This window comes from Cynocephalus volans, chromosome 4, assembly GCF_027409185.1.
Source record: "Cynocephalus volans isolate mCynVol1 chromosome 4, mCynVol1.pri, whole genome shotgun sequence".
NCBI classification, from domain to species: domain Eukaryota; kingdom Metazoa; phylum Chordata; class Mammalia; order Dermoptera; family Cynocephalidae; genus Cynocephalus; species Cynocephalus volans.
In genome coordinates this window covers 89,443,875-89,470,699 of record NC_084463.1, presented here as the reverse complement: position 1 = coordinate 89,470,699, position 26,825 = coordinate 89,443,875, and the positions used below count along the sequence as shown (strand labels likewise).

The 26,825-nt window shown below is 36.5% G+C and overlaps 1 protein-coding gene across 9 annotated transcripts in view; it reads right to left on the bottom strand.

Moving 5' to 3' along the window:
• Positions 1–7,367: 7,367 nt before the first annotated feature.
• Positions 7,368–26,825, bottom strand: part of PICALM (phosphatidylinositol binding clathrin assembly protein) — a 102,796-nt gene continuing 83,338 nt past the window's right edge. For 8 of the 9 annotated variants that reach the window (XM_063092768.1, XM_063092771.1, XM_063092767.1 and 5 more), the window contains 4 exons: positions 25,670–25,729; positions 22,977–23,081; positions 9,986–10,088; positions 7,368–8,718 (listed from right to left, as the gene is read on the bottom strand). In XM_063092768.1, the coding sequence (XP_062948838.1) occupies positions 9,996–10,088; positions 22,977–23,081; positions 25,670–25,729 (258 nt within the window). In that variant the 3' untranslated portion in view covers positions 7,368–8,718; positions 9,986–9,995. The remainder of the gene's footprint in view (positions 8,719–9,985; positions 10,089–22,976; positions 23,082–25,669; positions 25,730–26,825) is intronic. The other variant, XM_063092772.1, reaches the window with a different exon arrangement.

The following is a 26,825-nucleotide window of genomic DNA, read 5'->3' as shown; positions in this document are numbered from 1 at the left end:
CCAAAACTAATCCTAATTACAGATTAAAATGAGTGTTTACCTTATGAGAAGATAATGTTTTCAATAGTAAAATGGAGTCTGTGAGACATTAAATAAGGCCTGAGTAAGTAACTTATTCTCTCTTAAAAAGGAGGGGGGAAAAAAGGCTCAAACTACATTAGAATATTCTGCTTTAGAGAGTATCTGTGGGCATCTAAAACTGCTGCCCTAAGTATACTTATACATGTGTGGCTGGCTGTTTCCAAAAAAAATGCTATGTCACACCAAACCATAGTATTACCACAGCTGCCTCAGTACCAAGGACTCTTGCATATGCAAGACATGTGGACTCAGGGTTCAGGGTTCTGCTTTGGAAGCAACTCATGTGACCTCCACCAGCACTGGGCTGATGTCAATTATGCACCTGAGCAGAATGGACAATTCCAAAGACTGATACCTCAAAAAAAAAAAAAAAAAAAAAAAACAACAAAAAACACCCTTTAGTATTACAATAGCAGACACTTAGATGTGCTTATCATATGCACTTTATATATATTGATCCTATTATAATCCTATGAAGTAGGGTCTATAATTATTCCCATCGTACGTATGAAGAAACAGGCACAGGGAAATTTAGCAACTCTCCCAAAGTCCCCCAGCTAGTAAGGGAGAGCCAGGATTTGAACACAGATGGTTGTCTCCAGAATCTAGAGTCTTGACCACAAGCTATTCTGCATCCCATTAAGTATAATGGTAATTATATATTGAAACTTTATTATATGCCAGGCTGTTCTGAATGCTTCCTTTATTAATTCATTAAATACAACTGTCCTGCAAAGTAGTCACTATTATCATGCTCATTTCATGGAAGAAACTGAGGCACAGAGAGTAGGTAACTTGCCCAAATTGGCTGCAGAGTCCCCAAGTAGCAGTTGCTTCCCAGTGATGAAGATGCTCTCAGACTTTCCGGAAATTGTCCTCTACATAAGTCCATATTCCAGGCTCTCCATCTGCCTTTCTGCAATCTCCAGTCCTAACCACTCAGCAGCTCCCTTTCTCCCGTGGGTTTTGCAGAGTATCTGACTGTCTCTTACCTTTGGCCAGTTCCTCTAGCTACAGCTCACAGGGCCTAAGTTTTGCTCATACTGGAGGACTATTACAATAGACTCCTGACTAATTCGTCTGTTTGTGTCTCAATACAGGAGCCACAGTGATCCTTTTAACAACAATTTCTGAAAACTTCTCTGCAAAACAATTCCAGTGTCTTCCCAGCTCAGAAAGAAATCCAAGCCTCAGTGTGGCCTGGACAGCCCTAGCCCACTGCCACGGCTGAGCTCAGCTTGCACCAGCTCACTTTGCTCGTCTCGCTGGCTACCTCGCTGCTTCAGAGGAGCCAAGGAGGACCTTTGCTCTTCCCTCTGCCTGTACACGTGGGGAGGGGAGACACTCCACATCTTACCATTTTGCTTCCTCACTTCTTTGTCACCTCATCAGGAGGTCTCCCTTGACCCCCATCCAAAACAGCACCACACTCTGCTCACCTCTATCCCTTCACCATGTTTTTCTCATAGCACTCATCTACTCTCACAAGAAAATAAGCTCCCTGAAAGCAGAACCAAAGTCCTGTTTATTGATTCTCACATCTATAACTGCTGGCACATTGAGGGCACTCAATGTTTGAATGGATAAAAAGTGAAACTGCTTTCATCTTAAACTCTTCCTTGGCCAGTCTGTATGCCCTTCGCTTATTGTACTTTTTCTCTTAGTTCACAGCTAAGCTTCTTGATAACTCTCCACTTCCCATCTCATCAATTGCATGTAATCTGGCTTCTGCTCCTGCCAATACTTGGGTATAGGTACGGACAAGGTTCAAGTTACTAATCGCTGGATGTTTTGAGCAGGTGTCAGTCTTTCACTTGTGTTGACCATTCCCTACTTCAATTATGTCCTTGATATCTCTTTCCTGGTTCTCCTCTTCCAGTTCTTGTTCTTTCCTGGTCTCCACCTGTCAAAAACGGGGTGTGTTCTCTGGGTCTCATCGTTGACCTTTTCTTACTCTGGTGTAGAGATGTTTCGTTAGTAATGCCAACCACTGTGATGGGTATTCTTCTACACAGACTATTCTGTATTTGGGACTTCTTTAGACTTACAGAAGTGGGATGACAGGGCAAAAGATATGAACATTTTTATGACTTTCTGAAAGGGCTACCCAGTTTAGTGTCCCTAAAAATGATCAGTTGCCAGTTTTACCTCCCTGGAATGATAGGATTCGAATGAGCAAAATAAGTAAAGAAATACAGCTACAAAGGGGCAGAGAATTCCAGAGTTCTGTTAAGAGGCAGGGAAAAGAAAAAGTTGGCCTGAGCGGAAGCTTCAATAGAGGTACGAGCAAGGTTGCAGTTATTGTAGGCCTTGAATATTCGATAAGCAGCCAGCCACACAGACACACTGAGGATTCTAGCCAGCTATGGGCCAAAGGTTCATGTGTTGGAAACAATTCCCACCATAACAGTGTTAAGAGGGTGGGAAATCCTATTATGGTAATTGAAAGGCGGGGACTTTAGATTATGATTCGCATTAGATTGTGAGGACCTGTACCCTTGTGAATGGACTGATTCATTCATGGGAGTAATGGGCGTGGTCTGATGGCTTTAGGAGAGGCCAGTGAACAGATTAGCTCTCTCTTGCTCAGGCTATTTGCCATGTGATACCCTGTGACGCTATAGAAGGTGGCCATCACTAGATGTGTTTCCTGGACTTTGAACTTCTCAGCCTCCCAAACTGTTAAGAAATAAATTTCATTTCTTTATAAATTACCCAGTTTCAGGTATTCTGTTAAAAGCAACATAAATGAACTAATACAGGGCAGGACTGGAGGGGAGCGGCTGGAGCCAACCAGACACATGAACCCTCCATGTGAAGGGTCACTCCTTCCCTTCTCAGGAAGCTACGTTTGGGCACAAAATTATCAAATGCAGGAACTTTGTGCAACATGTATGCTAAATCTCGCAATCAAGAAACTATGCCTGAGAAATGTGAAACGAAATGCCTTGTAGGTCCTGTGGTTTCCCATAAGACAGGACAAGGGACCTGGGAAGTCCAATTTATCTCCATAATCTCCTATAAGACATCAAAATAAATGCTAATGGATGAAAGACGCTCTTCTCTACTGGGTGACTAATGAAGAATCTTGTTCTCCCAATCATGTTGGAACAGTATTCCTCCTGTCTGTAGTGAAGACCAGCCCTCCCTGAGGGGGAAAACATACCTTCTTCCTTTTGGATGGCCTGAGAATCAGCAGAGCCTGTTAATGTAGACTCATCTCTAATATGGGATGATAGAAATAAAGATCTGCACTGAATCTCTGTAATTATCTACTATCTACTGATGCAAACTGACCTGTGAGGCCAAGGTTGTTTTATGATGCAGGGATGGTCTCAAGGGTTGGCTTTAGGGAGAGACATGTTCCATTAATCTGACCTTAGATACCTTGATACAGATTCTTGTTTTTACTTATGTGCTATGCAACACAATTCAAGACAAATTTCCTATCCAAACTTCCATCCCCAGATTATTTCCCTAGTTAATTTTCTAAAAGTGAAATTACTGGATTAAAGGTATGTAACTCTCAAGGCTTCTATGGTCAATTTCCATTAAAAAAGTCTGTACTGGCTTAACTCACTTCAGCCTTAGAAAAGCAATCAAAGTCTGTTGCACTCTTGCTCATACTCATACACACAGAGATGCTATTTAATAAGCAAATGGCGTCCTATATGCCAGTATATACAGCAGAGTGTTTATGAGTAGACCCAGAGCCAGACCACAGGCATTCAGGATTGCAACTCAACCAGTGAGTTGATAAAGATCACACAGTAACAATCTCTCTGGGCCTGTTTCCTCATCTAAAACATAGGCATAAAAAGGTACCTCCTTCAGAAACCTCGTATTTTGGCAGCTGGCCAGTACAGGGTTCAAACCATAGACCTTGGTGTTAACGGCAGCATACTCTAATCAAATGAGCTAACCAGCCAGACCTCACAGACTTGATTAAATTAACACATGCATATAAAAGCACTCAAAATGGCCTTAAGCTTGGAGAGCACCATTGTTGTTTTCATTTGAATTTTTTAGTTACTATGAAAGATAAACTTTTCTCATTGGTCATTAGTATTTCTTCATTGAACTGTTTTTACCATATTTTCCCTTTTCCTACTTATATTTATTAATTTATATTTATTCCTATTTATATTATACTTACAGTCATATATTTAGTCATCTATACTTTCTTAATCTTATAATTCCTTACATTGACTCTTTAACCCATTTGGAATTTATTTTGGTACATGTTGGAGGGAATCCCCCCTCTCTTCACCCCTTCCCCAAATAGATATTTGGTGCTGGTAAAATTGGCTTATTACATAGCTTTTCTTTACTGTTTTGAAATGCTACTCTATCATATATTTAAATGCCTGTCATTTATTAGCCTTTCTGTCCTATTCTGCTTGTGTTGCTTTTAGGCCATTATCACACTAGCTTAATTATACCTTTATAAGATGAATTCATTTCTATTTTTGACCCACAATGTAAATTTTGTCCATGATGAACTGTGAGTTCTGCACATAAGTACAGCAGTAAAAGATGAACTCCGGACGATAATTGTTATGAACACCAAGCAATAAGTATAGCTATCCTTGCACCTATCCTTGCAGCTATCCTTGCAACCTCAGCGATAAGCTTAGCATCTCCCATTGAGTCTTTTCCCTACTACTGCACCGCCTCTGCCTCCTTTAGGCCTTTGAAGCCTCCCTTCAATAAGAAATTAAATAGAAGTGAAGAGCTTTTCCATTCCTACACTACTTGTGGACAAAAATGACCAGAGTGATGGAGATTTCATTTTGTGTCTTTTGAGACACCCACTAAGCTAGCTGGCAGTGCCAGTGTGATGTGCTGATGCTTCCATGTAAAGAGTTCTTGGAAGGTTAAAGAAACCAAACTTTTTGGACAGCCTGGAGTCCAGATGAGTGGTAGGGAGTTGAGGGTCTCATTACTTCTGCAATTTCCTTTCCTATAGTCCCAGTCAAGGGCATGATAACTCAGTGCTTATTTATCCACATCACATGATACCTGCTAAGCGCCCCAGGTTCAAGACAGACAGGCCAGGTGCCTGACTCGGGAAGGCTCAAAAAGGGAAAGGGTTGGCTCCCATAGTAAATCTCACCCATCAATTTTTATTTCAAAATTAACTTTAAAATTAGCATTTGTAGCAGATAAAATAGCTATTTTGAATGAAAGCTTATTAGAAAACAAAGTTTCCATAAATCTTATTCTAATCTTGCCTTCCTTAGTTGTCTGCCTGTAATCAGTTTAACCTTTGGCCTCAAGATAGTCACATCTGCCCCAAAAGAAATACCACAGAAAAAACTTTACAAAACTTTTAACAATGTGGGCAGTTTCATACAACATAAAAACTTCACCTGCACATTACACCAACAACAAATGGGACATTTACTAAGTGCTTATCTAAAATTAGTCTAGAAATAGCAGAGACTTAGAAAACATATCGAATTAGTGATACTCCAAATAGAACATCACTTCTTAGTAATAGCAAGGAGTCAGCCTGAGATTTTCTGAGACTGCATGGAAGACAATACTGCAGCCTTTTTCAGATGCTATTCAGACAGCAGAACTCCAGAGGGCCAGGTCAGACCCACGGAAGGTAGCAAGTGTGGCAAAACAACAGTAAGCTGGTTGCAGAGGCCACTGATGGAAGCTCTGGAGGGTCTTTTCTAGAAGGCAAGAGAAGCTTATTTGGATGAGTGCTGTTGTCTCTCCATACACTCTGACCCAGTCACCTAGCACGCAGGAGCCACACTCACCCTAAACAGATAGATTTTTGGTTTTCTCCATGGAATTTTGAAGAATAAGCATTTGGACCAGTGCTCTGAATTCTCAGAGTTTGGAAATGTGTTTGTGGATCATGATGACCAAGAAAAGAAGAGCCTTAAAATTATTTCTAGTTCAAGGAAAATCATCCTATAAAGTCCTATTTTCTAGGGATCACATTTTGTTGGCTTGTGGAGAAGCAAAAGATTCTGAGTCTAACATAAGACCTCTTCTTAAATATGAACTCAAAGTTACTGGTGAAGAAAGGGATGTCATTTTAAAAAGGCTAAATCAAAAGCAAAAAATTAATCTGAAAATGATTTCAGACAGATATGGCTGCACTCTGCTAATCTTCTCTCTTGAGCCACTACCAACTTACTAACTGGGCAGTAAAATGGTTTGGGTAAGCATGGGTTTATAACCTAATGTAGTTATATGCATTCAACAGCTGATTTACTTCACTCATTTAAGATTAAAGTTACTATTATCACGTATTGGCATTCTTCCTTGTCAATGATGCCTGGGCATCAGAAAAGGAGGAGGCAGGATATGTGAAGACTACCTGGGAATAAAAAGGGGCCACGAATCTAGACTGCAGAGGGACACAATCCTCATTTCAGTTTATATATCTGAAATAATGTCAGCACATCACGGAAAGAACAATGGACCATGAAACCAACCAAAGACCTGTCTCCTCCACTTGGCAGATATTAACCCGGGCAACTTTCTTTTCTGATTCCTAATTCCTATCTGTAAATGCATAAAATGTGGATAACGGCCGTCCAACATAGCCCAAAAGTTTTTAAAATAATAAAACGGAAATGGTTATGAAGCACTTCACACACTGAAAAATACTAAAAAAAACATGGGAAAGAAACAAGCCACAGATCTTAAATGTAACACCCACTCAAACACCAGAAGAGACAAGTCAAAATTTTGTCATGTTAAAGAAGCTAACTTATAAAAGTACGATGTCCCAATTTATATAAAAATGTTTAATAATAGTGAAACTTAAAAACTGATAAAATTAACAAAGCATATTGGCTAAAGACTATATATTTTTTCCAATCATGGCAAATATTATGCAGACATTTATCAATGCAAAGCTTTTAATCCCTCTATCATGTACTGTGAATACTAATTACCATTCAATATGCAACAAGATACAATCAATGGTTTCTTTGGCAGACATAATCATATGCACCAATGTGTCAAACACAAAAGTATTTTCTCCCTTAAACTTACCTGAATGAAGGCAGCTGACCAAAAGACAAAAGTGAACAATTTTGGTAAGTAGTTCAGTTTAACAATAAGAATCCAGAAGGTAACAAAAAGTGCAAAGATAAATCTTTCTGGAAATTTAGATAAAACTAAAATAAATTTTACATTTTATTAAATCAGCAAATATAATCACTTGGTTATATTTTTGTTAGCAAAAAATGATGATAGTGATGATAATAAAAAAGAAAAAAAATGTACCTCAGACCAGAATACAATAACAAAAGTTTTGTGGAAGCTGCATTTTATTTGAAAATCCACCCATTTTGCTAACATACATTTTAATATTGTAAACAAAAATAGAATCTGCAGAGACAATGCAACAAGTATGCTGAAACTCATGTACAGAATTGCTTTCCTACAACAAACTGTCCTTCTTAAGGCCCCTCTCTACCCAAATGTTAAGATGTATTTACACAAAGCACCGATCAACAGTGCAATTTAATTCTTTGTTACTAAACTCTTGGCTAGACATTAACTTTAAAGATACTATTTCCCCTTATTTAAAAGGTACATGATCATAATATGGCATGAGCCAAATAAAAGGTTCAAGGATTTTGTCTCCCTTCCCTCCCCTGGTAACACCTCCTAGAGTTTTACTGAAAAGAAGGAAAGTCTTGAAGTGAAAGCAATTCCTCACATTCATTTTGGAAAGGCCCTAATGTCAAATGGAAAATAATGACATGCCAAGCACAAAGCGGTAAAGATCCTTCCCAATGCACTAATGCTGAATTTAAAATGTAGTGCTTTTCCTAGTCAGTGAACTGTTCCCTTGCAAAATCCTAGGCACGGAATTGACTATAAGGATTAATGCATTTATAATGCTTCCCTAAATCCCATAGAGACAGAGAATTCTTAAGAGACTCAGACCTATGGACTTGCCTTAAAATATTTAGTGCTCTGTATGTCAGCTGAAAAGCATTCTAAATCAGATTCATTCTTGTGGATAAAAATCAAACATACTGTGTACATCCATACTCATTTTCTTAAGGAGGTTTGATACAATATTAATGTTACGTAAAATTGATAATCATAAATAAATACAAATACTTAAGGAATGTCTACTGCAAACTGAATATATTTTTTAAAAAAGAAAAGTTAATTTCAGTTACTGTTTCTGTATCTGTGAGGACTGGAGAAAAGAAAGATAATACATAATTAAGAATTTTGATCTTTATCCCCCCAAAAAGAGTCCTGTTGAATTACAGTAAAGGACACAGCTCTTCTCTCCAGGCAGCATTTCCAAATACAAATTCACACTTTCCAAATAAGGGCTTTTCTTGGGTATTATGGGTATTAACAGGAGTTGAAAAAACTGAAGGGTTAGTCACCAAAAAGACAGACCTTAAGTCTTAAATCATGGCAATTCTTGGTTTTATAAACTGTACTGATACATTCTCCTACAAACTAGTCCCAATTTCCTTCATGGGCCTTCACTGGGTTACTGTAGCATTCTAATGGAAGAGGAGAGTTTAAGAGACAGCAGTTTGGATTTTGCTGGAAGTAAGGATTTGCTGCTTGAGCACTTGTCTTTCTGGAGTAATTCCATTCTCTTCCATCTAGTTACATAAACTGTATCTGGAAAAAAAAAATAAGTGTGTAAGTTAATTCTCTGCACTGTAGGATGTCTCACAAATAAAAACGCTTTGTGGACTTTACCATTCAACTGGTCTAGAAGTGTTCACAAAATGCTTATCACAAACTCTGATTACAAAATGAAGTCAGTATGATCAGCTTATCATGTACCAGAACTCAATATTTGAAGCATAATTACAGGGATTTCCAAACACCTTTCTAATTACTAAAAACCGAGGGGTAGCACGTGTGGGAGGGGAAGAATGAAGACCAATGAGCTATTTTCTGTGACAAGTTCAGAAAATCTTTCCATAAGCACAAATATTCCACATAAAATCTCATTTGAGAAAGCAAAATTTAAACTATTATTTCCAATTGATATAAAGTTAGAGATAATAAACGGAATGGTAATATGCTGATTAAGCCATTTCTTCACTAATGTAAATGAAAACCTGAAAGATACTTAAAAGAATACTTTTCAACAGGGTTTCACTGTTCACTCAAAGATACTTCACTCATGATTTCCCTTAAACTGCCCATCCAAAGATATATTACTGAAGTAGATGTGCTAATAAACTTGCTAAATCAGAAGAATACCAACTCCCAAAGATCTAGAAGGTATAGCTAAACTTGGTGTTAGAGCACCAAGAAGAACAAATTACACTATCTTCCAGGAAACAGAGGCAGTGTGGATCATATGCAGAATGCTTCTAAATCAGAAAGGGCCGAGGTATTCATTTGCCCTTAATAAAAAATAAAAAATAAAAAAATTTTTAAAAATTCTGCAATTTTTAAATGAAAAGTCGTACATGAAAACACAACCCTTTAAAGAAATTGTTGAAATGACTTATTCACAACTAATCCTTGCCATTACACTAAAACTAAAAATGCTCCTAATGAAGCTCTAATGCAATGTACAGAATTGTGCTGTTCTGCACAATTCTTTGAAGAATGACTAAAACATCTAGTTTTTAAGGGTGGTATTTGATCTTATCCATCTGCTGTGAGCAGTGGATGCTTATGCTGGTAAGATGGTTTTGATTTCATACCTTCTAATTTATGTTAAACATATTAGCTATAGTTGTTTTTCCTTATGGCCTATCTTGACCTATTTTTACTCTTTATCTAAATAAAAGAGGAGGAGGTGGAGGAGGAAAGGGAACCTAGAGTTCTTTAAAGAAACAAAGAAGGAGAAGAGTGAATTGTGCTTAGTGTTTGGTAATTTTTTTAAAGTACTTTAAGTCCCCATGTCCCCCAAAAGTAGCAATACCTAAAGTGATTTATAAGAAATCCTCCAAAGAGAGCTCTGCAAAAGGGTCCTTTCCTGAAGCTCTGTGAGGACTGTGACTGGAGGGGCTGGATGCTGCCGACAGCTGGGGGAAAAGAAGACAGAGAGAGGGAAAGAAAAAAAGATCTCAGAATGACAGAACATGAAAGCAGAAAATGTAATGAAAGAAGAAGTGGCTTTTGTTTTGTTATCTTCAATAAATATAAAGGCAGCTTTTGTAGAAAATAGGATTGTTAAAAGTTTTAGTCACGTGTCAAGTTAAAGGGTATCCAATGGCATGTGTTTTTCAGAAAACAAATTCTTGCTTCTGAAATTCCAAAGGAATAAAGTCTTTTACCCAAAAAGGTCAGTGTAAGCTAACCCATGGTTAAGACTTTGTGGGTAGGTGGCAGCATGGGGCAAGGGATGCATAACTGATTTTTTAGTTGAGGGAAGATGACTTCCTATGTGCGGGCTATCTGTCCAAAGCTGTGTAAACTCTGACCTCAGTCCAGACCCAACACATCTAGCTGCAATATTCTTTCTTTCCTTCCTTCTTCATAAGGGGTGGAAAGTCCTGTCCTCAGTTCTCACACCTTTTCTCACATGGAGTTGTCTCCTGCCTATCCGGACACGCTACAGCTGATGCATATATAAGGGTACTTCAAAAACTTCATGGAAAAATGAAATTAAAAGATAATACAAATCTCTCCGTGAACTTTTTAAAGACCTCTTGTACTACAGGAGGAGACAGGGACCTTTCGGGTCACCATTTGTCCACATAGTGCTCCAAATAAGTGGAACACTTAAGATCTTTATTCTGTTCCCTGTTTCAATATACAGTGATTCTTAGAATCTGCTCTTATCACTTAATTTGAATATACTGTAAGGCAGGTGGACAACTGAATGCAGTAATATATCTTTAGTATTCTCCCAAAGAAAGACAGTTCCGTGATGTCAATTTTCATGTATGTTATCTCCTTTACCAAGCTAACTTAGGAGTATTTCAAACCCAACATGAGCCTCAATTCTTTTTTTCTCCTCTGCATATGATTGCAGGGCATGCAAACATATGCTGGTCCAAAGTGATCTCACTTCTTTCTACTTTTTCATTTTTTTAAGAAATGTGCTATAGAGAATGAGTAGCCAATGAGCTTCAGCAAATATTACATCACCAGTATATGTAATCTGTTGTTCTGGATGCCAAGATCAATTCACAGGTTCAGAAGTCACCATCAGTTTCACCAGTGGTTGAATCATTTCCCTAATCCATATCTTGTTCTCAGAGATAAATGTTCAAAGACAATGAAAGGATGATGAAATCACACAGGCAGATACAGAAGGGAAGAGAGGGAAGCATGTCTGGACTTGAGGTTTCAAATATCATACATCCAGAATCAGATTAAGGTGTAACTATACTGGAAAGATGCCCCCTTCTCTCCCTTCAGCCCAACCATGGATGACCACTTAGAAGAAGAATGATTTCAAGTAAAGTAAGCATCAGTTGCTCAGCTGGAGGCAGTCCAACATCCACACTTATCTCCAAGATTAACAGGGTTTTTCTCCAAAGCAGATTTTTCTTTCACTTGAAGTTAAAACAACGAACCCTGCTTATTACACAGATAGACTACAGCCAAAATCACAAGTCTCCTATGACAGCGCTACATTAAAATGTTTCCTTAAATCACATGTTTTCATGAGGGCAGCAATCTGAAGACCTGACAGCCCAAGGAAAAAGACCCTGAAGAATACAGACAAAGGAGATACTTCTATTCTTCTCAATGAGTGAGCATACTGCTAGAGAGAGGTCTTACAAACAACGTTGAAGAGGATCAATTTTCCTTGAGGAAAAAGTGCTAGTTTTTAACTAAAACTTCCACTAGTCTCTTAAATAGGTAAAATACATACATACGTATGTCTTTTATCTATGAATATGTAGCCAAATCAAAACATAATAGATACCACCAATGAGAAAACAAGACTTAATATCCCTGTAATAAGTTTCTTATCATCAATATCCATCTCAAGTAGATGAAACTGTGTACCAGACTGGTTTGGCTGGCTGCACAGCTTCAAGGACTGGGATACCCACCAGCCCCTGACCACCTGGTCGCACACCTTCCCAGCACCTGTACCAAAGCATAGATGCTCCATGCATTGGTGAGAAAGTAGTCAGCTCGGAGAGTAAATAAATAAGCAAAGAGAAGGAAAGGAAATATGCTGCAAAAATCCAAAAGAGCATGAAGAGGCAATATGGTCCTGGTGCGTGAGAAGTAGCAGGATTTAAGAAGTCTAAGAAAGTCACTTGAAACTACAAGATCTGACCCTCCCTTACTTTTTTTTTTTTTTTTTTGGGCAGCTGGCAGGTACAGGGACCTGAACCTGTGACCTTGGGGTTATAATGCTGAACTCTAAACAACTGAGCTAACTGGCCAGCTCCTTACTTATCATTCTTAGGAGTAAACTAAAGAACATGGTCTAGAATTGCTAAGAAACATAAAAAAGGCAAGATTAAAATACCCAAGGATAAGGAATAAAAAACAAAAACAAAAAACTATCAACATTCATCACAAAATCACCAAATTTTACAAACCAGTATAAGACAAATCACAATTAACTACTCCAGTCAAATCCTACTACAAACATGCCATCACCAGAAAATGGTAACAAGTAAAATTAAAACAAAACCAAAACACACCCTTTACCCATTTCTTTCTTTTTTTTAAAAAAGATGACTGGTAAGGGGATCCTAACCCTTGACTTGGTGTTGTCAGCACCACGCTCTCCCAAGTGAACAGGCCGGCCCTACCCATTTATTTCAAATACTATTCTCTATCCCCAAATTCCCACAGAGCTAAAAAAAAAAAAAAAAAAATTAGTACATTTATCATTTGTTCAAATCAAAGTGACTTATATCACAACTGAAGATGTCTTTAAACAATGTGGTCAGTCTTAGAGTCCAATATAGATATACTTAGTCTTTTTTTCTCATTCATAGAAAAATGAAATGCTGAGAAGCAAGAGCAGCATATAAATAAAAATACTAAAATGTACAAGTAATTGATGATGGTAACTTTTAGCTGATATTCCTCCACCTTTCCTCCACTACTCTAATCAACCTTTAAAAAGTACGTTGAAATGAAAAAAAATCTAATATTACCAAAAATCTTTGCTTTTACCTCCAGAGCAAAGAATTTTTGGTTGTAGAATATGTTTAACATAGTAAAAACAGAGAACAGGAATCATAAATTAACTTTAATATAAGGCAAACATACCTAGGGTATAGAAATTTAAAAAAAAGAATTCTATTGATAGATTAAACATCATAAAACAAAAATGACTACTCCTCCATGATATTTGTTTAACACCAAAGAAAGAAAATTTCAGGTTAGAACAAGAAAGATAGAGCAATCTCAGAAAGTGAGGTTACTGCAATTAAAAGCTTATGAGAATAAAGGATTGGGTATTTAAGGAAAAATTTTTGACATATCACTGGCTGTATTTAAAATTTAAAGAAGCAACCTTGCCACGCTTTTACCTAAAATCCTGGACAGCAAACAATACTGCACAGACTTTTGTCTTCATTGGAGAAGCAAAGTCAACATCTAATAGAGAAAAACGGGTGTACGTCCTTTGCCTGGAATGACAGAGCAGGGTTTCTGCAGAAAGATGGAACTGAATCTAATCCTGGCTCTCTTATAAAAGGGGGTTTAGAGTACCTAGGCCCAATATCTGTATGTCTTTTCACGGCTGTCTTGAGGATTAAACGAAAATAAGCACCCAGCATGCTGCCTGGCATGTATTAGTAGCTCACATTTTTTTTTTTTTTTTTTTTTTGGTCGTTTTTTTTTTTTCGTGACCGGCACTCAGCCAGTGAGTGCACCCGTCAGTCCTATATAGGATCCGAACCCGCGGCGGGAGCGTCGCTGCGCTGCCAGCGCAGCACTCTACCAAGTGCGCCACGGGCTCGGCCCAGTAGCTCACATATTAATTCAACCTTCCCTACCACACCTACAATCAAATGTTCATTTATCCTTCTAAGAGACCCAGCTCAAATGTCACTGAATCTGTGCTGGTCTTGCTCTTCTGCTGTGCTATCTGCTCTCTATGTCTCTCTTCTAAGGGCTCTCGTTCTACCATCAACCAGTCACTTGTGCTTCCATATCACACTCATTTTTAGGTTCCTCAGGTGGAAAACAAACTACACCTATCTCTTGTTCAGCAATTGGCAGTGACTTACACATTGTAAGCATTCTATTTTAAAATGCTTTGTGTTGATAAAACAAGCTCTGAATAAAAATGGTCTTCAAAGTGGGATGTAAGAAGAAATTATTAGAACTTTTCTCTTGATTCTAATATTTAACCCTTTAAAATTTTCTATTTTTTTTTACATGTTTTTTCACGTACCTAATATATTATCATAGGAATATACAAATATAATCTATAAATATACATACACTGAGGGTCAACGCTTGCTATGGTTTGAATGTTTACCCCTCCAAAACTCATGTTGAAATTTAGTTCCCATTGTAACAGTACTAAGAGGTCGGACCTTTAAGAATGTTTAGGTCCTTACTGAGGGAGTGGGTTCACCCCCTCTTGCACTTTCTCTTCGCCCTTCTGCCACGTTATAATGCAGCAAGAAGGACCTTGCCAGATGCCAGCACCTTGATATTGGACTTCACAGACTCTAGAACTGTGAGCAAATAAATTTCTGTTCATTATAAATTATCCAGTCTGTGGTATTCTGTTATAGCAGTACAAATGAAAAAAGACAATGCTTAAGACATATTCTAATACTGCTATGTAATCAAAGCATTTAGAGACTACCATGCTACTTAATAGGATTCCACAGGCATCACCATAAAACTGAGTCACAGAAAAAGAAGTTGTTTTTGGATAATGTTTAGAACATGGCTAGTCCACTAGTGATATATCTGAATCCAGTTGCATAGGGCTATAAATATATAGTGCTGCATTCCATTTATTTTATACTGAAGATAATGCTATTCCTCATCTGTCTCTGTGAGATGTGGCAAAGAGGATTTCTCTATTGTATACATGTAGATGGTCTGCCCTTTAGGTTGGGTCTTCTGTCACTGATACCTACTTCTTGGGTTTGTGCTCAGCATAACCCCACCTTGGGCTTCTGCCCAGGACTAACATCACAAAGTTATGCAACATTAACACTGTCACTTTCAAAGCACTACCTATCTTGTTTTCGAGGATGCCACACAGTGACGTTGGAGCATTCCTCCTTGAAGGTATGTTGTATCTAAACCTTTCTAAAACTGAAGACTACTGCTAGAGTCTACAATAACTGAAAAATGTTAACATAGAAGCAATACATCCATTCCTCAAAGATGGCATCTTAAGTCATCTTATTAGAATCATGGCAACCTAAATTGACAAAGCATTTAAGAGAATCAAAGTTGGAGAGAGGAAAATAGATCACAAGATTTCCTAAACTCATGGGAGGAAATATGACTATTATAAACTGATCTGGGCTAAAAATAAACAACATCTTCCATATATCAGAAATGCTTCCAAGGTAAAGAGAGCTCTTTTCAAAGTTCCATTTGATGGAGGAGAATCATGAAAACTGGCTTAACTTGTCTGAATAAAGTGTACATTGCCAATTCATTTAAATTTTAATTTGTGATTCCTCAAAACCAAAAGAAAATGAAAAGCTAAGGTTTATGTCGACTGGTACTACAAAGACACAAAACAGAAATCAAATGTACCACTTATTTGCTATTTGTTGGAAATATGACACTTTTGCTTGGTTTAAAAAAAAAAATTCCAAACTGTGTTCCAAGTGTGGAGCTTGTGGCTACCTGCTTTTGCCTGATTTATACATTGGGCTTCCTCTAAAAATTTCTAAGGGAAGAATTCCATGATTTTAAAAGACACTGTCAAATAAGTAATGTTTCAAAATAATAAACTATGAATTATTTATAATCAAGAAAATCTGTAATGGATGGAAAGAAATATATACTGCATGATAACAAATTAGAATTGGGGAACGAGGACAATTGAGGGAATAGGAACAATTTCCATAAATAGGACAACCTTGTTAAATTTTCTTTTAAAAATAAAAAATGTTCCTTATTTCAAATATTTTCACTTGATCCTTACAGCAAACTATAAAGTACACAAAGCAATATCACAATTTCACAGATAAAGAAACTGAGGCTCATCAAAGTTACATATTACAATTTGCCCTAAACCACATGTTTAGTGAGTAGTCCAGTTGAGAGCATGTTGAACTGTGTCCCCCAGAAAGACAGGTTAAAGTCCTATGCCCCACTCCCTACCCCATACCTATAAATGTGACCTCACTTGAAAATAGGGTCTTTGTAGATGTAATCAAGTTAAAATGAGGTCATTAGTGTCGGCCCTAATCCAATGACTGGTGTCCTTATAAGAGGCTATGTGAAGGCAGAGACACACAGAGAAAACCTCATGTGTTAGAGGCAGAGATTGAAGAGCTGCAGCTACAAATCATGGAATGCCTGCAGCTACCAAAAGCTGAAAGAGGTAAGGAAGGATCCTCCTCTAGAGGATTCAGAGGTAGCATAGCCCTGCCAAGACCTTGATTTTGGACTTCCAGGCTCCAGAACTGAGAGAATAAATTTCTGTTGTTTTAAGCCATCAAGTTTATAGTACTTTGTTATGGCAGCCCTAGAAAAACTAATATAGAGTCGAATGTAGATCTGCTGACTCCAAGGCTATTGGGTTTTTTGTTTTTTCTCTCTAAAATCTGCTATCACAAATAATTTCAACTCAGCTAGAATGTATGGCTACATCTAACTTACAGGAAAAAGTTAAGTGAGAGTTGAGTTTTTTTCCCAAAATTTTTATGAAATTGGAGAATTTTATGTCAGAATAATAATTTTTAAGAAGGAGCTTTATTCTAATAATCATTAGACAGTCAATACATTTCTGTGCTTCCTATATATTCAGTGCTGTATGTCGGCCAATTATGTTATGACCAATGTCTGTCTAAAATGGCGGCAGGTGGACAGGAAGAACACCCAAAGTGGCTGCAGAGTTTCACATTTTCTGAGAACCACAAAAGACCCCCCTGCCCCCTTCTCCCTCACGGCCCCATCACCTTCCCGTGTGTGCGATTTTCCCCACCTGTAGGAAAGTCCCAGCTCAGCTTAAACTCTTGCTTGGTCCTCTCATCCAATGACAATGAGACAGCTCAACCTATTCGGATATATAAGGCACTCCCTAGTTCAGCATCGCCCGCTTCGAGAGGGCAGCCCACCCGCTTGCCCCTGAAGCCCTCCAATATACATTCTGGCTGAGTATCTGTCTCTTGGTGTAATTCTTTGCGACTCCGGGCCATCCCTTTCACTGTATATGGTCACTGATGCTTATCAGGAAGATTTTGCAGAACTTCACAGTTACCCAAAACTTTAAGAACACTTTCTGGTTTTGTTTATTATGATAAGAAATTAGATTCCCACCCTTTGAGAAAAAAATGTCCTCAACAAAGACCTTATAAGCAAGGTCTCATTCTACAGGTTGTCATATTAACAAAAGAGGTCAGCAGATGGACTCCAACCATTTTGTTGTGACTGATTCATGTGTGCACCTGGTGGCTACAGAACCAGTTTTCACCTATGATACTAAATCCTAATTCTCAAAGTAAATTCCCTCAGGATATCCTGTAGTAGGGAGGGATGAATGAGCACAAACACACTGCTGACAAGGCAAAAGGACTTCACAAAAATCCAGCCGGGCAGACCAGCTGGCAGAACAGGAACTGCCAACACCCACAATTGACACACCCAGAAAGTAAAAAAAAAAAAAAAAAAGAAAAAACAAAAAACAAAAAACAAAAATGAACACAAACTAAGCCTAAAAGCAAAGACCCATTAGTTCTTACATAGAGGAAAGTCATTAAAAAGGCCATTTTTTATAAGATTTGAATTATTCCAACATGTAAAGCCTACAGTGCCCCCATTTAGAAGGGTAAAAAACATGCACAACAAGCCACCGTTTCTCTTCAGACATTTAACTGATGTCAGACTTACTTAAAATTGGCCATTGTAAACAAACAAACAAAAAAACTAGCAGCCATATTGCACCTTTGGCCATATCCTCCATAAATAAAACGCAATCCTCCATAGAAAAACACCTACCACCAATCAAGAAACCAACAAAACATTAACATGCTTATTTTCAAATTAGATGCCCAAATGTAACACTCCGTAGTTTTCCTATTGCTTTTGGGAAAAATAGGCAGATTGACATAGGATCAGTGTGAGTTTCTCATTTAAGGAAGTCTTAAGAACATAACAAGCACAACAACACTCCCCACCCCCGAGAAGATGTCTCCATGCTTAGTAACATAATAGCTACACATTGCAAATGTGTAATGAGTTTACAAACTACTGGTCAGCAAAGGGCATTCCAATTTATAAAAATCATCAGTAAAATTTATATGAAGCACAAGTAAGAGAAGGCAAAAGAGTCCCCATTCTTCCAAAGTTAAGAAGAAACAGATACACTAGCAACCTGTAACAAGCAATCAAATAGTGACTGTGAGGAAGCGCAGAAGAGGGGGGAAAAAAAAAAAAAAACCTACAGAGACCTAAGCATTTTCCATGTAATCAAACATCTAGGAAGATGCACTAATGCAGAACATACTAAAAAACAGATGCAATGTTAGGCATGAAACAGAAGAACACAAACGCACCTTTAAACAACTAATAATTAACGAAAATACCTGAAAAATACGTAACAATAAGTCAGCACAAAAAATGGGGCAAGAACAAGGTATGTGTACAGGAAGGCATAATTTCAAAGCTACAGTGTAGTCTACTAAATTAAGTTATAATGAAGATAATTTCCTAAAGAACAGAACAAAGTTTGAGCTAACAGCCATTTGGAAGGCATTAGCTGCTTTCTCACTAGCAAGCACTATTGCAGCACTTGTAATAACCTAGACACATCTTAGAACACACAATACAGTTTGGAACATCTCACTAAATAGCGACAAGGGAGAGATGGGGTAGTCTCAAAAATATTAACTTGATTTAACAGTAATCAGGCAAGAGACCAGGAGCTACACGTTATGCCCTAGGCGAATAATGGCTTCCCCCAAAACATTTCAAGGAGCAAGGAAGGTTTTTTGACTATAGCTGTAGAACTGGCATTTGGTTAAAAGATTCTATTTTGATGGGATATCATTTTTCATTTTAACTACCATTTGCTTTACAATGTACAAAGAGATGGTCTCTGTCCTCAAGGGTTTTGAATCCAATTGAAAGAGAACAAAACAATGAAAGAACAATTAAAAGGTAATTCATTAAGAAAAATTATTTTGGTTACACTTTGCATGAATACAGAAAATTAATCCAAAGGATCAAAGCATTAGAAAATCTCATCTAGTTAAAAAATAAACATTTAATTATTAAAAAATTAAATCATGAAATCAAAGGTGTCTTTATTCCTGAGGTAAGTCATCTAATATTTTAGTTTACAGTAACTATTGGCCAACAAACCAAACCAATTTTGAACACTGCTATAAATTATTACAATAGTTATAAGTGAAACGAGAGATTTTAAAAGGAGCCGAGTATGTTACACAATAAAAAAGGTAAGTTTTCAATGAGATTCACTCATTTGATAAATAATGTTCAAAAACCATTATATTTCAGACACTGTTCTACAAATCAGGGACATAGAAGTAAACATGCCAAATAGTGAAGTTTACAGTCTAGTAGAGAAGTCTCTCACTAGACTGGATGGATGGATGGATGGATGTCAGGTAGTCATAGGTTTATAAAGGAAAATAATGCAGGATAAGGAAAAGAATTTTAGATCTCACAAGGACTGGAAACAGACGAGATGACCGAAGAATGGGTAAAAAATAAATCCACTTTATGGCAGATGAAGAACTTTTGGAAAAGACAAATGGCAGCAGAGCAGAACACTGGATACTTATTAAGAATTGTAAAAGGCATGGTGATTGAAGAACCCAAATATTCTGTTAACTCATTATTACTCTTACAAATAAGGAGACTTTGTGAAGTAGTTTAAGACAGAAGGAAAGCTGAGGAGAGGCTTTAAATTTGCCTCCTTAGATTTTTGAGTATGGAGATAAGATGCTACAAACACTGCCTATAGAAGATTGTTCCAGTATCTACATAAAGAATTAAATCTGAGGTGCAAAGAACATGGGAAATTGTTGTAAGACAAGTGTGAATAAAGAGGTTCCAATGTGGGTGAAGGCTGTAGAATGCAAGAAGGGTGGATCTAATTACAGCAGAGGAACAATTAGTGGGACTTTATGATTAGATACATGGAGAACAAAGGGGGGAAAGGAATTAGAAGTAACATTAAAAGACTTAAGATTCTGACTTCCAAATGATTCAAATGACTGTGTGAAGAGACCAAAGTTTCTTTGAGCCATTTCATTGCTGCCTGATTTTCTCTTTTTCTAGTTATCAATTTGCTTCCTTCATTTATTTGCTTTTTCAATCAATAATACTTAGAGTTAAGTACTCACTTCAAATTTGATCTCTCAACTAGAAACGTATTACCCTAATGATCTCATTCACTTTTCTTCTGGCATGAAGTTATTAGGAAAAGGCATTTCTGTCAGTTTCTTTTCATGCACATGAAAATTCTAGTACATTTTTGGTGTTTCAATGAAAAGGTTATGTGGATTTTAGAAGGCAAAAGGTTATAAAACCTGGGTTAAGGGAAGATGCTGCGGGGGGAGGGGACAATTTTTTAAAGGTAGATTTTACTAAGATTTTTTAAAACCATTTTTTTAAAAAAAACAAAATTCATACAATGTTTCAAGGTTGAAGGTATTATCTAAAACTGCAGAGGATGTTCTTGACAAGTATAGTAGTTACAGCCTGAATGTGTAAATGTGGTTTACAATCCAACAGTAAAGCCCCTAAGAGATTAGCAGAATGGCTCACTGCATTAAGGGCTCAATCCCACCATCAGAAAGACTGTAGTACAAATGAGCTCTGGACCATGCATTGAGGACACCTGGGGATAAGCTGCATTTCACTACTTACTTAGTTGAAGAACCTTTCCAAGTCTCAGTCTTCTTCACCTATAAAATGTGATGGTGATAATAGACCTATCTATCTTAAAAATTATTTTGAGAATTAGGTAAAATAATGTATGCAAAAAGTGCTTGGAAACTGTCCAGCAGTATCCAAGCTTAAAGCAGCAATATATTCTGACAGAACCCTGCAAGACAAGATGCAGACTGGGTGCAGGGTTTAACTACATTATCAGGAAAAAAATTTCTGTAGTCAGTGGTTCCTAGTAAGTTTATATAGCTCTGGACTATGGCTTTTTTTTTTTTTTTTTTTTTTTAAATACTTTTAGATTCTTATCACTTAGTCCCTTACAGCATAAAACCAAATTCATCTTTAATATATATATATATATATATATATATATATATATATCTGAAGTTTAAAGTATGAATAACAAAGAAAAAAACTAAAGGACACGAGGAAACTTATAACTATAATCTCAAGAAAACATCTACATAATCAACAGGGAAATCATTAACATACTTAAAAGTTTATCAAAATCTAATACGTTTCCTTATCAAGTTACACCAGTAGTCAGACTACTGCTGGTAAAAGACGGAGAAGAGAACTGTAAATACCCATAATCCATTTTATAAAAACAAATCATAATAGTAACTGACATAAAAGTAATGATTATGTTGATTACCCTGACCCCACACTATCTTCACAGATTAAGAAACAGGAAGAAAAGTTACTTTAACACGGATGAAGGGTAAAAAAGAGGCATGTGGACAAATGTATGAATTGATACCAACATGGATTTTACCTCTTAATCAGAACTAAATTCACTATCTGCTCCCAGCCAACAGAGATGTCAATTTATTGAAGAATTTCAATACTCAAAAAGGCTGAAAAATTAAAGAATCTCCTGTGTTCACTAGTCTATGAAATACACAGAGACTAGACATAAATTGAATCGGTATAAATTAACTTTGGCAATTTAACATTATATGCTTTGGCAAATGTTAATATATATGCATTCGAGTGGAAAAGGAATAAAAAAGTCCATTACCAAAGGCTCCTCAAATGTTTTCAAGTAAGCACTAAACACATACAATACCAATCAGCTGGCACTGGAAACCATTTTTAAAAAGAAAGGATGCTTTAACAATTGCATATAATTAACTATTTCTAACTGTTAAATTCTGTGAGCAGAGTAACAGACACAGAAGTATAATCCATCCAATCACTTCACAAGGTTCTCATCACATGGTATGCCACCAGAAAATTTAAAACAAAGGAATTTTCTATCTCTTCTCCTAACTTTAAAGGGGGTAAAAGCTTTTTAAAAAAAATCCAGATTCCTCTAATGAAAACAGTAATGGAAAAACAAAGAGTGAATATTTATGATGAATTTCCAGGAACTGGAAGAGGGAGCCTTAGAAACATCTGAATAGAAACGTCTCTCCTTTAAAGAATTTAGGTCAGCATGGCATTTAAAGGTTTTTTGCCTTTTTTTGGTTTTGAATATAATCCTCAATGGCAGAAAATCATCTAATGAAAAAATAACATCCAAAACTTTTTGAAAACTTGTCAAGAGTTTTACAAATATCTCAAGGGTAAACACCCTTGTTGTAGTATTATTCAAGCTATTAGTCAAGAAACTGAAGCTCTGAGTTAATGGTTTTGAGGGCAGCATGCCATGTTCCTTAACCTCAGAGAAACCATCCTCTGGATCCGTCAACTATAAGTTATCAAAATTTTTCCATCTTTAATATTTGTAAGTAATCCTTTCCCTCAAAATAATCAATATTCCTAAAAGTTCTTTTATGAGAAAGATGTGAAGCAGGTAACGTCCAAGATTAAGGGGGAAAATGCTATTAACTTGTTTCTCAAATTGTATTAAAAGGATTTGTTAGTATTATATCCCTTCCAAATCAAGCACAACGGTTACATGTAGCATGTAATACCTGTGCTCCTGATACAGGGCCAAAGGGGTTTGGTGGTCTCATGACAGGCTGGCTGTATATTAAGGTTGGTTGTGTCATTACAGGTACACTTCCCATTTGAGGTGGCTGAAAAATAGAAGAATATCAAGTTAAAGGATGTTGACTCACATCTTCCTTATTATGACTAAGTAAAAAAGAATAATAACAGGGATGAAAGGCACCAGTACCTTCACTCTGACTCAAAAGGAAAACTCCTCTGAATGCAAATAAAATTAATAGCTAAAAACTTTTAAGAGTATTTTTTTGTATGGAAAGTCTTTAATATGCTCATTTTTAAAGTGGTAATAATGGTAATAAAGCCTAACTTTTTCTTTTCAGTGAATTGCTAACATTATTGTAGTATAACAGACAAAACGATTTAGACCAAAAACTTCCAAAATTTCCAAACCTGCCAGGTTTAGACAGAGAAAAAACTTAAGACACTATGTCTTAACTACTAACACATTTCAAAGTAAGTTGCCTTTCAACCAAAGGAAAAATAAAAAAATGGGATTATATCAAACTGCACAGCAAAAGAAACAATCATCACAGTGAAAAGACAACCAACAGAGTGAGAGAAAATATTTGCAAAACATACATCTGACAAAGGATTAATATCCAGAATATACAAGGAACTTAAACAACTTTACAGCCAAAAAACTAATAACCCAATTAAAAATGGGTAAAGGAGCTGAATAGGCATTTCTGAAAGGAAGATATACGAAAGGCCAACAGACACATGAAAAAATGCTCAACATCACTCAGCATTCAGGAAATGCAAATCAAAACCACTCTGAGATACCATCTCATTCCAGTTAGGATGGCTAATATCCAAAAGACTGAGTGATAAATGCTGGCAAGGTTATGGAGAAAAAGGAACTCTCATACACTGTCGGTGGGACTGCAAAATGGTACAGCCTTTATTTTGGAAATGGTTTGGAGGTTCCTCAAACAATTACAGATAGACCTACCATATGACCCAGCTATTCCACTGCTGGGAATATACCCAGAGGAATGGAAATCATCATGCCGAAGGGATACCTGTACTCCCATGTTTATTATAGCACTATTTACAATATACAAGAGTTGGAACCAGCCCAAATGTCCATCATCAGATGAGGGATAAGGAAACTGTGGTATATCTACACAATGTAATACTACTCTTCTATAAAAAAGAATGAAATACTACTATTCGCAACAACATGGATGGACTTAGAGAAAATTATATTAAGTGAAATAAGTCAGGCACAGAAAGAGAAATACCACATGTTCTCACTTATCTTTGGGAGCTAAAAATAAATAAATATATAAACAAATAAAGGGTGGGGTGGGGAAGAAGACAAAACAATCACAATTCCTTGAACTTGTTAAGACAAGTGAAGAGATATGATGTAGTGGGGGGAGAGGGGAGAGAGGGAAAGAGGAATGGGTAAAGGGATAAGAAAATCAACTACAATGTATACTGAGAAGTTAAAATAAAAAACAAAACAAAGTAAATTGCCTTTGTATATCAAATCAAGTTCTTGTGCCACTATTTAAGTGATCACAAGTGAAGACACCTGATTCTTTGAAGAGGTTTACTCTCTATGGTTCTTCCATTTAATTTCAGATATTTGGGGTAAGAATCAAAAAGAGGCTTAAAATTAAACATAAAGAAGTTAATTCATCCTTGAGTAATGAAAAATAGAATCTCAACCAACCATCTATTTCTTTAAAAATTACCACTCCAGGGTATAAAATTAACATAATAAGTGATAATAACCGGTGTGAAAATAATGCAGATACAGACCACTGTATTATTTTGGTTAAAATGCAACATTCTAAAATCTTATCTTTCAAGAAATTCTACTTTTTACTTTCGAGTAGGCTACTATTTATATTGAGCTTCACTTAAGTTTACACGCCCTGAGTTTTTGTGCAGAGTTTTTAATGCAATGACCACCAATCTAAAAGCTTCTCCACATGTGAAACTTTTCCATATGTTATGAAAGATTTACTTCCATATCATGTGCATAAAGAAGTATAGCACAGCAGCCACAGTAGCAGTACAAAGGAATATAGTGCTGCCTTCTATCAGCAACAGTTCCTCAAATATATACCAGTGGTTATATACTATCTCCATTTCTTATCTAAGTGAGTCGGTATATTTGAGAGAATTGGGAGAGTTAGAGCAGTCTAGAATGTGAATTGTGGACAGCTGAAACATTAAAAGACTATTTTTGTACTGTAACAATCATTGTCATAGGAAAATTTCTCTGCCCTTTACCAAACTAAATTTACACCCATACAATTCAAGAAATGTTAATCTTTCCCTTCCCCTACAGTATTAGGTCAGAAGGCCTCGCTGCTATTTAATGTAAGGTCACAGCAACAAAGGCTTGAAAGTTAACATTAATGTTTAAATGAGTTTGCCATAAAATATAACATGTCTACCAAAGTTATGAGTGGAAAAATAAGCAAGGTAATACTGTAAAACTTAATAAATAATATCTGTTGTATAATGATTATTCTAGAAATACTTACGAAACCATCGCTATGATGGTTCCATTGTGTTAGACACTAAGGCTAGGGGTATGTGAAGCACTAAATTCTTTTTTCCGTTCAGTTTGTAATAAAAGCACATTAAATATAAATCAATCTTATGTCCAAAAGTTGTATCTGGAAAAAATACTTACAATTCCATATCCTATCATGCCTGTTGGTGTAGTAGCAGGATAGGCCATTACAGGGGGTGCCTGACATGGTGAAAGAAAAAATAAACAAGGAAGTATAACTCATGTGTGCCAACTGAGTTTAAGGAAATAATAACTGTAGTTCCACTAAAAAGAATTGCTAAGACAGCTATGATTAAGTGACACTGTGATCATTAACAACTGTGTCAATTAATGTGCAATGAAAAAAAGTGTCTTGAAATTAGAGGAAAAGCAGAATTATCAGAAGGAAAAACAACCACTTAAACTTAGATACAAGTGATCTAAGATTTCAACATGCTTTTATAGCTCTAAAAATATTTCCATTTAAAAAAATATTCTAAAGTTCAAAAATATAAAGCCTATCACTATCATAAAAAACGTTTATCCAGAAAAATAGTATTATTATTATTATTATTACTATTATTATTTTTGGTAGCTGGCCAGTATGGGGATCCAAACCCTTGACCTTGGTGTTAACACCGCACTCTAACCAACTCAGCTAACTGGCCAGCCCCTAAGTAATATTATTGAATGCTTTTCCTAGGTACTTCATTTCTTTAGCACTCAAAGAAAAAATTTAAAGATCCTAAATCAGGTAATAACCTAATCTTCCAAAAAATTGTTTCTAAGGATCTCATTCATTCTTTTCAAAGAAGCCCAAAAGTTTCAAACTGCTATTGAGTAGAACTATTTCTATGAATTACAGCTCTTATTTAAAGAGTACGTATGTTAAGCTTTCTCTCTAATTTATTCCAAAAGTTATTTAACAGTAACAATCAATTTATAAGTCGGTTTATGCTTTAATGCATAATTGAACCATCTAGCACTACGGTTTAAGTTCCCCTCCTCCTCCTGCTTTTCTTTTTTTTAAACCACATAAAGAGAACTGGGACTCCTACTACTTTAACTGATAATCTGTAAATATACAATCTGAGAACAGAATCGTTTTAGATATAGTTGCTGTCTTAACAACATTCCCTGTGTGCTTCTCATAATGAAAACTGAAACTGAACACAAGTGAAAGACCAATAACACTGCTGATACATTTAAAAAATACTGAAATTATATGGCAATTTGAACATATGCATTGAAAAGTTAAATGAAGCATAACTTTAAAAAAATAATACTAAAGTGAACA